General features: G+C 35.4%; 1 protein-coding gene across 1 annotated transcript in view; it reads left to right on the top strand.

Annotated features, from left to right (window-relative positions):
• LOC145984415 (uncharacterized) overlaps positions 1 to 14,347 on the top strand; it is a 53,078-nt gene extending 38,731 nt beyond the window's left edge. The window contains exons 5-6 of the mRNA XM_083118079.1: positions 2,288 to 2,343; positions 14,243 to 14,347. Coding sequence (XP_082974205.1) covers positions 2,288 to 2,310 — 23 coding nt within the window. The 3' untranslated portion in view covers positions 2,311 to 2,343; positions 14,243 to 14,347. The remainder of the gene's footprint in view (positions 1 to 2,287; positions 2,344 to 14,242) is intronic.
• Positions 14,348 to 15,947: the final 1,600 nt, after the last annotated feature.

The following is a 15,947-nucleotide window of genomic DNA, read 5'->3' as shown; positions in this document are numbered from 1 at the left end:
CATATTTTACATATTTTATTTATTTTTACATTTATTTCCATATTTCAGAACATTTCTCAACATATACTCCATACTGGTGCAATAACTACATGTCCCTCTGTAACCGAAAGAGTTGGGTGAATTTCTTGCGAATTACTGACAAAGTCTGAAGCGACGTTAAAGAAACAAATGTTTATGACATTTTTATATCCTCAAATTGTGTTAATTGCAAGTTTTCTGTCATATGAACAATAATATTTTTTAAAATTAATTTATGCCTCCTAACTGTGTTTTTGCTATTGGAACACATTTGAAATTCCTGTTTATTTACAATTGTTGTCAACAAAATAGAATGAAGGCTCAAGCATTGGCTCCTGGTTGTGGTAAACATTCTTTCTAAGAACCCAGAATATGAAGAAATTCATACTGGTTCATATAGTGCTACATGGTGATTCAAGTGTGAAGATAAACTTGCACTTAACTCCAGCTGACATTGCGAATTTGAAATACACTCCCATAATTTCTTGTTTTAGTCAACATAAATTCATCATATGAGACAACAGAAGAAAATTCACATTCGAACACTTACAAAAATTTTGTTAAGAAAGAGCATTGGAAACCAAAAATGAAAACACATTCTGTGTTCTTCTACAATTTATGTCAAGTTTACTGTATTTTATGTAGCTTGTGTTGTTTCTTGCATTATTATAAAATTACATTTTTACAATTTTAACCCCATATTTAAGAAAAACTAAATATGCTGACCAAGCATTTAGTTTTTCATAATCATGGAAACAAGGCTTAATGGTGTTATAACCCATATTTAACTCCATATTTTGATAAAAATAACTAAATATATATATTTACATATTTAGCACAATTTTACTACATGTAAATCTGTTCCCTGATCATGAGAATTGAGACGAAACACTGGCAGTCTTGATGTTTATTAATAGTGAATCATAGGAATATAGAAAATAAAGGTTTGAAACCTATACTTTTCAATAGAGGTCACAAATGTGTGTGAGGTCACGAGGTTTACAAATGGTCATGAGAGCAAAATACCACTTCATCACATGAGTCTATAGAGCAAAAAAATATATACCCTGTCCCAGCTAACTGTAGAGCAGGGCTGCACATATTGGCAGAGGAGGAAAATCAAGTGGCGAAACCACAGCATTGCCAACCGTACGGTCCTCACAGCTCATGTACGGACGTATGGTCCAGACCTTAGTCTGTATGCTAAATGCACGGCTTGTCAAAATTTGCTCTTGCAGTTTTATCCCTAGTATTTCCCTAAGAAATTCTTAAACCAATCGTACGGACCTGAAGACAAAAATATGGTCCGTTTGCCATGTGCATTCAGTATTATCCTTTTCAAAAGTTTGCAATGCTGCATAACGAAGGAGGAATTCGGGTAACTCCCATCACGCATTACAGAATCCCATTTCTTTCACTGTTCATTGGTGGAGCAGTCTCGCTTCACTACTTGCACAGAGACTTATTCTCGTTCGCCTGGTCTACAGTTAGCTGGTACGGAGTTTACATATTTACAAGAAAGTAATTTTTTGGACTTATCTGCTTTTTGAGGTTCCTGAAGTTTATTCTTTGGCCGGTCAGGCTTTTAAAACTTTTTTCACTTCTAGACAAGATAAAAATGTCAGTAACAACCATGAAAACTGTTGTAGGCTGCAGCTTCAGTCATAGATACAAACTGAGAGAAACACCATATTAGGGCACAAGCATGTGGCATTTTTATGAGCCATACAAGGTACCACACTTTAAACTCAACTGATACCAATTATAACGATTGAAAATTGTGTAAATTAAAAGTTGTTCAGAATATTTTAATATTATACTAGATCAATTTACAAGAGTTTTGTTTCAAAATATTGTAAGACATATGATATCATCACAATATAAAAAAAGCTATCATTAATTCATGTTTGGGGTATAAAAGACACTAGTGAAAAAATACGAAGTTGTGAAATACACTCTTTCCACGCAATGTTGGTGCAAAATTTATAAATTTATGCATAATTTACAGGATAATCAGACTGCAATATTAGCACATGGCATTTTTATGGACCTCATAATGTACCCAGACTGAAAATCTGAAAAATACCAGTATCTGGTATTGAATTCAAAATTATATCTCCCAACTCCACTAGAAAATTTTCAGGAAATTTGTTTACCTTAATCTATACTTGATAGTGTGATTCTGTTAGACTTTTTTAAGTGTGTTCTACTTCTCTTGGCAGGAAGGGGCTACTACTATTGACTATTAAGTCTATATTTTCTATTATAGGTGTTGGAATCCCTGTCACGTGAACGAAGTTCCTGAATTCAACCAAAGTAAAAAAAGTAAGAATTTTTTTTTCAAGTTAGTGAAATTAGAGTTTAAATTCTGTAACATTCTGTGTATAATGATAAACAACAAATTACATTTATCCATTATTATTATATATTAGTGACATTTATGTATCAATTGAAAGGTTTATTTCAATTTTGCACTTTATACAACTCAAAGTAAATATAAATTACATATTGATAAATTCTCAGAAACATACCACTTAATAATCTGAAGTGTAGATACTAATATGAAACAATATATCATAATTAAACATAAAACAAAATCTTAAGCACATTGAACCATTAATGCAAATCTGCATTTGCTTATTTTTCCAACACCAACTACATCTTTGTATAGTGAGTTTCATGTAAATGTTGAGGAATCAATCCTTCAGTTACATGTATATGTATATATATATTTCTTCAAGATCTCAAAGAAAAGAAAGAAAAATGGATTTCTCAAAATAGGTGTAACTTTCCAAAGGCAGGCACATTATCAATGTAAGTAAAAAACTACTCACAATAAATAATAATAAAATACTTCAATTATAATGATACAAAATACCTGACTACATAGCTCATGTTATGTACGAATGCAAATCTGTATTCATGTCTATTCTACAATACTAACTAAACTATTAATAATGGCAGGTGTGGTGATGTCAAAAAATGATTTCTTTATCTGTATTATTTTGCATGCTTTATTTTTATATTCATTTTTCACAGTAGTACTTCTTTATTACCTTATTGACCCATTATATTTTCAACTTATTTTAAACACCACATTTTGAAGCTTCTCTTTCCTTCTTTTCTTTCAATACAATAGTCAGCTAAACCATTACGAAGAAATGTTTTCTTTATCTCATTACACAGGGTGGCTACTCACTGGGAATTCCTTGAATTGCGAGAATTATGCGTGAATTTTTGGTTCTGGAATTGTGTATGAATTCTGCTTGAATTTTTCTCCCCAGCTGTGAAAAATTGCAACTTTATTAATTCAAATCCCATTGCATTTATACATATTTATAAATGGCCTGAGGCACGTTTTTCACAGTTTAGCTTTTATTTTGATTGAAGAAGGAAAATAAATCTGCATGGAAAATATCACAGAATTCTCTCAATCTGTTTACTTTTTTAGTGTCCTTTGCAGAAAAATCTATCTGACAGATGGAAGATTATTGCAAGATAAGATATCTTTAAGTTGATTACTTAAATTTGAGTTGAAATTCGTATACAATTAACAGTTATTTGTAGATTAGCATATCCCGTAACATTTGTAACTTGCGTTTGTAGATGTATTTCGAGTCTGAGTATGTGACATCTCAAATGTAAAATCCACACCTTAAATTAAATATTTTAAACAGTGACATGTGGTGCTACTAAATCAAGCAGAGGAACAGGTCATCTACACTTGCCACCCCCCCTTCGGTGACTTAATATAATACAGTAGACCAAGTAAAATTCAACCCTTATTGAATTGAGCCAAACTAAATTTTGGATACATATATTACAAATTGTCAGAAGTGAGTCACATTGAAATTATGTGAAAGTAAAAATTTTAAAACAAAAATGATAGAAAACATTAAAATCAAAATTGTTGACACGCAACAAAGAAAGATTTAATAAAAGCAATTTATGAGTGATCAGAGGAAAAAAATATTATGTCGAAACTTGTTTCATCTGTTTATTCGTAGATTAAGTTTATGTTTTTTTTTCATAGAGTTTAGTATTTTTCCAATTCAAACGTTCTCAATGCAATAATGGCATACAGATGGCTGACTTTTTTCATGACGTACACTAGATTTGTAGAAGTTGTTAACCCAGATAAGCCGGTGAAAAAAAAAATAGTTTTTGCTCAAAATTAGATGTCATTGTAACGTTTGGATGTCAATGAACACATTTTTATGAATTATGCTGCAATACATATATCATGCTGCAAGTTATGCTATGTCCTATATATAGGACGTCAGGCTCAAAAGGAGGTGAATGTTGCTATATCCTATGTCCTATATATAGAACGTCAGGCTCAAAGGAGGTGAATGTTTCTATAAAGTTAATCATGAAAGTAATGGTCACCAGGCACTATAGGTTGCACAATACTTATTTACTACAGTAGACATATTACAATCACTGTTTGGAATATAAGTGAAAAATGTAAGATATGCACATTTGTATTTATACACTCTGATTGATACATTTCGTTCTACAAATTAGTAAATATACAGACATTTGTGGTTTTGAATTTAGGCTTATTGCTACATAGGACTTATTTTGTATGGTAGAGCACAAAGCATTTCACGTGCAGTCCTATATCACATTTCATGCATCGGGTAGTAGTTTTGGCATGACACTGTCTGCCTCTGGTTTGCTTATCCTGTTGAACAACCCAGTGATCAAGACGGTCATATCGTGTATCTATATTTAGTCTCTGTGATGGCCTTCCCTGCGATTTTGCTGTACGTTTAGTTCCTTGCAACATATAGCAGGCAATTCTTCTCCGGAAAGTGAGGTGGTCCAGTTTTCCGTTATCATGTCTATGCAATTGCCATGCATTTTGTACTGACATGTCAAGGAAATGTGAGAGAAGGCTGAAATACCATTTCTTCCCTCTTACTGAGGTTCTATAAAGAGCAATATTTTGGTCCACGCGATCCACACCTCCCATGTACTTATTGTATGTGTGGATAAGGTGTGGTTGCTTTACAATCACACGCTTCTTTTCTTTCTGAGAATAGCGACTTACATTGTGCAGCGGATGTACAGAGGAATAATTTGAAGCCATTGTTACCACATTATTATCATTCCACCTTGCAATCAGTATTCCTTCGTCTTCATGTTTTACGAAGTCAACAGTACCTCTGGCAGTTTTCTTGAACTCCTTTGCTGATTGCAATGGGGCGTCACGTATTCGATCATTCCTAAGAGTCCCTGTAGCCCTAATATCTCTTGCTTGCAGTTCTTCAAGCAACTCAATGGATGTAAAATAATTGTCGAAATAGAGCTGAAAGGGAAAATTTCCAAATTTGTGAAGCACATCTGCATACAGCAAGACAACGCTTTTGCCTAGATTATTGTTCTTCTGACCTTCAACTCTGTACTTTGCACCTTGATAGGGACTCATCCACACAACATATCCCTTCCTTGTTGCACCGGTCCATATTTTAAAGCCATATCTGATGGGCTTTCCTTTTATAAACTGTTTGCATCCATGCTTACCAAAATGTGGAACCATCGCCTCATCTACACAGTGATACTCTTCATGAGGTGCGTGATCGAAGAATCGCTTGTTGAGCTCGTCAATGAGTGGTCTCACTTTTGCAAATTTATCATTCTTATGCAAGTTATCATTGTCGCACACATGAAAATTTGACATTATAAACTTGAATCTGTCACGAGATAATGCATTTCCAACTAACACGTTTTGCGTATCTTTGTTCTTTTCCCAAAACATGCGAACCTGAGGAACATCGACATACCCACTAAGAAGCAGGACACCAATGAAACACTTCATTTCCTTATCTGTAATATCACCAAGAAGATTTTTCTTTGCAGCATATTGATTAGAGTATTTCACCAGAAGCTCGAAAACGTGATCATCGAAAAAGAGTTCAAAATACTCTACTGGTGAGAGTGAATTTGAAGCAGTGCTTTTTGCCATCCATTCCACAGCAGGTACTTCTAAATCAGATTGCATCCATCTTGCACTGCACGTGCTCTTCTTTCGTTTCTTCTGTCCAGTGTGATGTGTAGAGTCCGACTGATCACATTGAGATGAAGAGTGCCCAATGTCTATTTCTGCTTCTGCACGCAACTGACTCCCTGGCATATTGTCAATTACAGGTGATTCTTCCTCTCCGGTGTCTTCATCTGTTACGTCATCACATGCATTATCTGGAGGAAATAGTGTAATATCAAAAGATGGTTCTTTGACAAAACTGTCCTCATCGTCATTCAGCAACTCCAGAACTTAGTTTAGGGAGAGACCCCTGAAAATATTGAACCGTACATTACTATTATGCATGACACGGGGCTTCCCTATAGGCCTGGTGACCTACATGTAGGACACTGCTGTACTAACGTACTAAGAAAGTGGCAACAAAGCACTGCCACATGCAATGTGTCATTTTTCATAGGTTTGTACCTTCCTCAGTACAATAACACACTTAAAAGTACTTAAAATATAAAAATTCATTGAAATTATTACCTTTCAAATCCAAAACTGCTGTCTTCCATCACCGCTCAACTTACACGTGACTTCAATAATGCCAGGACTCCACACAACAACAAAGAATGACGCAAATAAATTGCAAACACAAAGAAGAGACCTTCGTGAAAAGGTAACTATCATGCCATCTATCCGTAAAGGCGGAAACTGTTTCCACAGGTGGCTACGTAAGAAAAGGCACGGTGTCCTTTATATAGGACAAGAGGCTTATCTGGGTTAATGTGACAAAACCCGAACTGTTCCAAACTCCCTTTCAGGAACAAACAAGGACAACAATATAATTTGCCACTGGAGGAATATGCAGTTTATCGTTTTACAGAGTTGTAATAACTCGTTTGAAAATGCCTTATGTATGATTTCATTTTAGTTTTTAATTCAGTTAGGATAGGTGTTGGTTTGCTGTCTTTTTTGCAAAGTTCAATGAACTAAAAGCTTTCGTCTTCAGCTGGTTGATCATACAACACTTGCAACATTCGCTTTCTTGTCCTGCCCCTGCATGCATTGAAACTTTGGTCTTGGGGCTGGTGGAACAGGTGGACTGGAGCTGTTCCCTTGGAAGCTATTTCGCAGCTTTTAACCAAGGTAACTTAAGGCATTTAGCAGACGCTTAGACTGTAGAAGATATTTCCAGTATGTTATGAATGTCATACAGAAGTTTGTAATGAGATTAGGAAATTATAGACTTACTACACTCAAAAGTATCACCATGACAGCACATAGCAAAAACTCGAAGAAAAGCAAATCCGCTATATCTCTTGGAGGAAACAGCTAGGAAGTTCAGCTTCTGTGAGACCATGGGGATTGTTTACCTTCATGCGTGGTCGGAAATACTTGGTGCCAGGCCATAGAGGGTGGAAAGATGAGGCTGTATGTGACGAGGGTAGGTGAAGTAAACAAACGTTTTGGAAACGTTGATTTCGGGAGAAAGAAGTGTTTATATTATGTTAATATAGATAATTTAATAGATCAAATGGGCGATAAGTAGGAAAGAACAGCCTGTTCAGTCTGTTCCATGGAGGCACCACTACTGATTTTAAATATACCGCGTGAGGCACCTAAAAGTACCACCTGAAATAGCGAAGAAACCAGAAACAGTAGCGATGTGAGGTTTGCGGGAAACAATAATATCAAATGGGGCTCGTAAATCTGAGGTATGGGGTGGGTCGAAAAATATTGACAAATGGTGCATCTGGAGCAAAGTCATATTTTTTTAAATGGAACGATATACAATAACATGCATAATATAAAAGAGCACACGCAGAGAAACACAATGCCGTTGGTCTCCTGCATCTACTGCACATAGGAACGAAGATATGGCCATGTGAAAATATGTAAACAAACTAACAAGTGGCCCACTTGACTGTCAGTACCACGGCATGTACAAGTATGAGATGTCGGAAGCCATTGGACAAGATGAAGACAGATCGTGTTAAAGAAAGAAAAAATACAGTAGACATCGTCAGCACCATGTATTTGACAGTGTTACAGCATAATGAAAATGACCATGACAGTATGTCGAAGAACCACTGCGTAAGAAGCGAAAACCTGTCAAAGTGTGTGTTCAAAGTGGTGGCCGTCAGCTGCGATACAGGCAACAAGGCGCCCACGCAAAGATCGTTGCACAGAATGTAGCATCTCGTAGGGAATGTCCCTACAGGCTGCAGTAATGCGGTGTTGCATATCCTCTGGAGTTGTTGGCACATCCCGGTAGACAATGTCCTTCAGCTTTCCCCTCAGGAAAAAGTCTAACGGTGTCAAATCTGGGGAACTAGCCGGCCATTTGACAGGCCCTCCATGTCCAATCCAACAATTTGGAAATGTATTTTCCACACATGCTGTAGCACATCTTGCACTGTGAGCTGGACACCCGTCATGTTGGTACCACATTTCCCTCCTTGTCTGAAGTGGTATGTCCTCCAATAGTACAGGCAGTTCATGTTGTAAAAACTGTATTTATCGGTCAGCATTCAGTGTCCCTTGTATAAAAAAAGGGCCAATGAGATGTTCACCCACTATACCACACCACACGTTCACACTCCATGGGCGCTGGCGTTCCACTTGGCGAAGCCAATGTGGATTTGTCACCGACCAATAGTGCATGTTCCTTAGGTTGACATTTCCATGATTGGTAATAGTTGCCTCGTCAGTGACAACGATACGAGACAAATCTGGTGTGTCATGTCGTAACATCCATGTGCAAAACAGAACACGGTCCACAAAATCATTCCCATGAAGTTCCTGATGGAGGGAGATATGATATGGGTGAAACTTGTGTGTGTGCAGAATGCGCAATGCACTTTGATGACTCATCCCAGCATCCCTGGCAATTTCAAGGGAGCTAACGTGCGGATTCACAGCAACAGCGGCAAGAACATTTGTTGCACCTGCCTCACCTGTAGTTGGCTTGTTCCGCGCACGTGCTCATGGTGTTACACTTCCGGTGTCTCTTAATTTAATAAATAACTTACCAAACAGACATCGAGATGGCTGTCGTCTGTCCGGATATCTCTCTGCGTACACACGGTAGGCTTGTGAGACATTCTTTCGGCATTCCCCATAAATCAGGATCATGTCCGCTTTTTCTATGTTTGTGAACACCATAATCTTCGCTCTTACCACTACGACTGCTTGCTATGAACTAACACGATCTCGTGGACCTGCTATCAAAACTTGCTCTGCGTAAAGGCAGTTCTGTCAGGCACCTGAGAAGTCTTACATGCCGTGGTACTGACGGTCAAGTGGGCCACTTGTTAGTTTGTTTACATATTTTCACATGGCCATATCTTCGTTCCTGATATGATATGATATGATATGATTTATTTGCATCCAAGGACTACAATTTTGTACAAATAGGTACATCTGTAGTATAGGACATGTCAAGTAGAAGTACATGATAATAACATTTGGTAATTTTAACATAAGATACACGCATATATGTTGGTGTATTATAACCCTTGCATATCAAGATATTATACTATACAATTTCAGTTTGATGTGCAACATCAAGCCCTGCATGTATGGTAACTAACCATACCTTTTAACATTTATTCTGGTTACACATAGAATTATAGGACATGTCAATTAGAAATACATGATAATAAAGTTTAGTAAATTTAACATAAGATACATTGCATATAAAATATTATACTTGAAAAATTTCAGTTTGATGTGCAACAACAAGCTCTGCACGTATGGTAACTAACCTAACCATACCTTTTAAGATTTGTTCTGGTTACAGATACACAAGACCTTCAAAAGATGAGTGTTGCCTCTGTATATTCTTGTATGCTGTAAAATGAATGTTTAATTAGCATGGTTTTGATTTTGTTTTTAAACTTTTCCACTTTGGGTTCGTGTCTTAACTCTCTGGGCAACTTGTTATACAGGGCAACTGCTGAGTTTTTAGGTCCCTTCTTGCAGAGAGTAAGACGGCATGTCTTCATTCGAATTTTATCTTTATTTCTCGTGTTCAGGCTATGGATATCTTCATTGGTTTTGAAAGTACTAATATTTTGTTTGATGTATACCAGACATTCATAGATATACAAGCAGGGTAATGTCAGTAAGCGGAAGTTACGGAAGAGATTTCTGCATGAATATTTCCCATTGACCCCTGCGAAAATTCGAAGTGCTCTTTTTTGTAATTTAAACAGTATGGAGCTATGTGCCTTGTTTCCCCAGCTCATGATTCCATACCTTATTACTGATTCAAAGTTTGCTAGATACAGACTTCTGACAGACCAAAAGCTGGTAATATTTACCATTACACGCAGTGCAAAGCAGACTTTACTTAATTTTCGTTGAAGCATGTTGATGTGGTTTGAAAATTTCAAGTGTTCATCTAAAACAATACCCAAAAATGTAGATTCTTTTGCGTGCATTAAGTCTGTATTTTGGGACGTAACATTAATATTTAAGTGTTTCTTTGTTTGAGAGGCAGTAAAATTTATGTAATTTGTTTTGCTTGTATTTAGAATTAAGTTATTTCCTTGAAACCAGCTATCAAGCTTTAGCAATGTGTTGTTTACTTTATTTTTTAAGGCATGCTCACAGTGATCTGTTAATATAATGTTTGTGTCATCTGCATACAATATAGCCTGTGCAGTAGATGCATGAGACCAACGGTGTTGTGTTTCTCTGCGTGTGCTCTTTTATATTATGCATGTTATTGTATATCGTTCCATTTAAAAAAATATGACTTTGCTCCAGATGCCCCATTTGTCAATATTTTTCAACCCACCCCATACCTCAGATTTACGAGCCCCATTTGATATTATTGTTTCCTGCAAACCTCACATCGCTACTGTTTCTGGTTTCTTCGCTATTTCAGGTGGTACTTTTAGGTGCATCATGCGGTATATATATATACACAATGGCACGTGAAATTCTCTCCCTAGACGTTAGTATGATCTCAATGCATTACTAACACATTAGAGCTGTTTTAATGCTTTTTTTTCTGAAACCTTAAAAAGGAGCAAATTGGTTCAAGAATTCATTCATAACTTTTTACTGGTTAAAGGTACGTAGCCTGATTTGTTATGTCATATCACCCCCTTACCATTTAAAATTTTGAAGTTGAATTCAAGATGGTGGCTGTCATTGTCATATGCCCTATTATTTCCCCCCACCCCTATTACAAACCTACAGTGTTAGTTTTGTGGAACAGTAAACTTTTATTCGGGTATCTCCATACTTTTGGACCATCTTGTAGTTTCTTCTCTCTAGGGTTCTTGCAAGGAGTTTCTTATAATTTTTAAAGGATCCTGTGTGTCCTTGACAGCATTCTTCAACAATAAAATGTGAAAGAAGTAACTTTCAGGATATAAACTTGTGCTAATGATATCAATGCCGAATTGTCTGTACACATATATTAAATTCTGAATATGTAGAACCCAGAGTGTTTTTCATATTATAAGTATTACTATTGGGTCATACATCAAGACCTCCATTAACCCTCCATTGGTATATGTGTGAGTGCAGCACTCATCCTAGGATATAATTGTAAGTTTTCAGTCCCAGATAATGATAATACTTTCTGGTCTTCTGTAGCTGTCATTTGCAACATCCGTGGCCAGATGATACCAGTTATAGGTTGTGACATTACTCTCAGTCTATCATTTTGATAATAATGACAGTCCGTGTTTTGTGAGCACCACGCTCACACATATACCAACTGCGTAACCATTTTATGCACACATATTATATTTCTGTGTACACAGAAATTGTGTTGTATCACTGTTTTCTGTTTTGATTCTTTGGTAATTTTACACTTATTACTGTAACTAAATCTGGCTAAATGAACTTTGAAACCTGATATTCATTACAAATGAACAACAGCATTTCTGAGCATAGCTTGCTGAAGTGAATGATGAGAAAAAAAGAAGACCTGGGCAGAGTGTTTGATTCTCAGGGCTCAGAAGATAATGTTGCTGAGGAGTCATTGAAATGTGATAATGAAAGCAACATGGACAACCTTATTTTGAAGATGAGCCTATTTGTACTTGTTCTTTTTCCTCAACATTTTTGAAGGATGAAACTGCAAAGTTGAATATACATGTCTCTCATCAACAAGTAATAAATTATTGAATTGATTACTAATGTTATGCAAATTAGTTAACATCAAAAGTAAATTCCAAATAAAATTATAAAAATTGTTGTGTTTCTTGATAATTTGTCTCTCATAATAGATAATCAGCAGTAATATTGCAATACAAGAATATAATTTTCTAATTATATGATAAATAAAAAAAAATATCTTATAGCTAACTGATGTATATTAAGCAATACATATTTTTAAACTATTCATAATTGATTGATTTAGTTTATTTTACTTCGCGTTTTGTGCCTCGTGGCTAATTTGCGAAGATGGAGATGAGTGAGGAAATGATGAAATTGATGAATGGACATTCACAAACAACCAAGCCCGAGTGGGATTCGAACCTGGGACCCTTGGCGTCACAGCATGATGTGCTAACCACTCGGCCACAGGGTCTGGCTTAAACTATTTTTAATATGATGAATCTATAAAGATATTTGAAAAAATGACAAAAAAAAGAATTAAATTGAGTGGTTATAGTATATAGTGGTTATAGTACGCCCGTACGCCCGGCGTTCCCAGATTTAAAATTTCAAAAATGCTAAAATGCTGTGATTATAAAGTAAAACGTGACTAATTTCAAATATGTTTGACCTTTATGGCATTATAATAGCTATTTTTCGCGATCCGCTTGCAACGCTCCACTCTCAACACTCGTTCTAGCATCTCTTTTCAATGCCTTTCCCAGCCTGACGCCGAGCAGGTTCGGCGTACAGGACTCCTATATTCCTTGCTGCCTTTATGGAGGGAAAGCTTCCATTTCTACAGCTTCCATTCTAAAGCTTCCATTTCCAGCGTAATGGGCTCTCTTACGCTGGCGTACAAGAGGTCTACCATGATTGGTTCATGTGACCCTTCCTGCCTTGTGAAGCAGACGACAGCGGTAGCATTCCTACCCGGTTCTTCGCTCTCATGCAACTCGTGCTATGTGATGCTACAATACGCAATATTGACTGACGTAACTTTACCAATCTCAAATATACTGCTTCTTAATGGTCACTGCATTGTATGATTTATCGCACGAACAGCGATGTGCATTAGAAACTAAAAGATCAACACAGTTTTTGTGAAGTAAGTTGGTGAAGTCCTCGTGGTAGAAATTCAGCATGTTGCTGCTCTACCACTTAACCCGCAAAACTATTAATTTTTTTTTTATTGTATTTTTTCGTTATTATCTAACTGCTTAATATTGTGTCAATGGAAATGTTTAGCATTCATTTGAAAACTCTTAACATCGAATGGTCTCTGGACAAAATTATTTTAAAATGTTTATCAGCATTCTCAAGATGTAATAAACAGTGGTCTGAATTACTAATCGGCACTGTTACGTCAGTAGAGTGTACGATATTTGGATCATCCACTCTGCTTTGCACAGCGCGCCAAGACGACAGAGGTCCCTGGTTCAAATCCCAGCGTGAGCACGGGTGTTCTTTGTCAGTGTCCCTTCATCAATATCATCACTCATATTCATATTCGCGATTAACCAAAAGTGGTAGAAAAGCGAAGTAAAATAAACCAAATCAATGAGTAGTTGGATCAATCACAACAATGACGTCTGCTGTTGTTCAAAGGCGCTTGTGATTCAGGTAGGTTTTCTAATGACTTGCGTCATGCAGAAAGGTATAAAACACCAGAGTTCAAAACATTTGTGGCATAGTGAGGCATCTAATTGTCTAGCTAAAACATGCATGGATGATGTTTTATTGAAAACCCAGCTGACTTCAGGCAAATAAACAATACCTGTGGCGACTAATACCATAAGTAAGTTATTAAGCAAGAAAGGGCCGACCCTTCCTTCGGACTTGGCGTTCCCACCCGAAATGTCCATGCTACGCCACTGCTCACCATATACCAACCGTGTTACTCTGGAACAGGTATACCAATGAAGGTTTAATTGCTTTCCAAGGAAATCCACATTTCTTAATCTAGGCTTGATATCCCAATTCTATAAAATATTTATGTCTGCTATGTTTCAACATTGTTCTTGATTTTGTATTTTTGTCAGTATATAAGGTATAGATAATACTGAAGATAAAAGTTTTTTCCCCAATTTTTTTCACACAAATAATCAAGTAATTTTGCCATTTCAGTTGGTGGTTGGGTTTGAAATGAAGAGTCTGCAAGTGCTACGTCTTTCAGATGAGTGTTGTTATTTTTTTATCTGGATCAACATTAATGTATAAATCACATTTAAGTACAAATATTGTAATATTTTTATATTATTATTATTATTAATATATTAATTCTAATTTTTTTTTACATTGATCTAAAGAAAATTATAGTGTGAGTCTTCACACCATATTGAATATGTTAGTATATCTGAACACTGACATGTACATCAGTGAATTAACGTGAGTCTCCCAATTTTATTTCTTACTTTTTGTCTTTTTGTATTCTCGAACCTCAACCTAAATATAGATAAATGCTATTTGATTATCGTGATTCATGTAGCCTAGAACTTGGTGCTTTATTTTTGTTGTTTCCTTTTGATTTGTGTTGGAGCAAACAAAAGAAGAGAGAAAGAAAGAAATGAAATGTGTGAATCACGATTATTCACTGTTCAGATATAGTGACATATTCAATATCTTTCTTGAGTTAAGGAAAGTTCTTAAAGTGTTCTTGTCTATTTTTGTGTAAATGCTGAATGTTAGTGTTAGTTGGTGATATTTATGGAACCAACTTTTCAATCACATGTATCTGTAAATAATGCTTACATTAATTACATTTATTACATTAGTGGTCATGTTGTTTAAGTATCCAAAACAATACATATCAATTGAAGGATTAATTCAGACAAGTCTATAAATTTAATTTTTCTGGAACTCAAGAGAATTACAAAGTGGAATTCTCAAGTAAACAATGCTGAGTGATATCATTGCAGGTACAAAATCAATAAATCATAATAAAATACAACTCAAAATTCTAGACTATAATCATGTGAATCAAATAACATGTACATGTATCTATATTTAGGTCTACTTTTTACAAGAAAGTAATTCTTTGGACTTACCTGCTTTTTGGAATTTATCCTTCAATAACATTTATATTAAAATATGGTTGATCTTACAGTTTTAAAGACTTGTTATAGACTGTGATATCCTGTGTAACCTGAAAAAAAAAATGATGGATATTTTATTGTACTCTGTTGAATTTCATCACATGAAAGAAATTAGTGATTTTATATTCATATCATATCATATATTGTTATGTAAGAATGAATACATTAAAATTTACTATTGATATAGTATCAGAGTTGTAGTACAGGGTGGCTACTCACTAGGAATTCCTTGAATTCCAGGAATTATGCATGAATTATTAGCTGTGGAAATTATGTGTGAATTCTGCGGGAATTTTTTTCCTTATACATGAAAAATCACAAGTTTTATAATCCATATCCCATTCAATTTATACATATTTGTAAATGCCCTGATGTACATTTTTCACAGTTTAGCTTTTATTTTGATCAAAGAAGGAAGAGAAAGCGTGGAAAGTAGAACAGAATTATCTTAATCCTTTTACTTTGTTAAGTGTTGTTTGCAGAACAATCCATCTGACAGATGGAAGATTATTGCAAAATAAGACATCTTGAAGTTGACGAGTTAAATTTGAATTTGAAGTTCTCATACAATTAATAATTTTTAGTAGATTAGTATATCCTGTGATATTTGTGACTTGTGTTTGTAGTTTAAGTCTGAGTATGTGAAATGGCAAATGTAAAATCCACAACTTTAATTAAATATTGTAAGTATATACACCATTTAATTTAATTTCATTAGAAATTTTGGATTCATTGGA

Source organism: Lepisma saccharinum, chromosome 2 (assembly GCF_977018435.1).
Source record: "Lepisma saccharinum chromosome 2, izLepSacc3.1, whole genome shotgun sequence".
In the NCBI taxonomy this organism is placed as follows: domain Eukaryota; kingdom Metazoa; phylum Arthropoda; class Insecta; order Zygentoma; family Lepismatidae; genus Lepisma; species Lepisma saccharinum.
The sequence above is the reverse complement of the archived record's forward strand: the minus strand, read 5'-3'. Positions and strand labels throughout refer to the sequence as shown.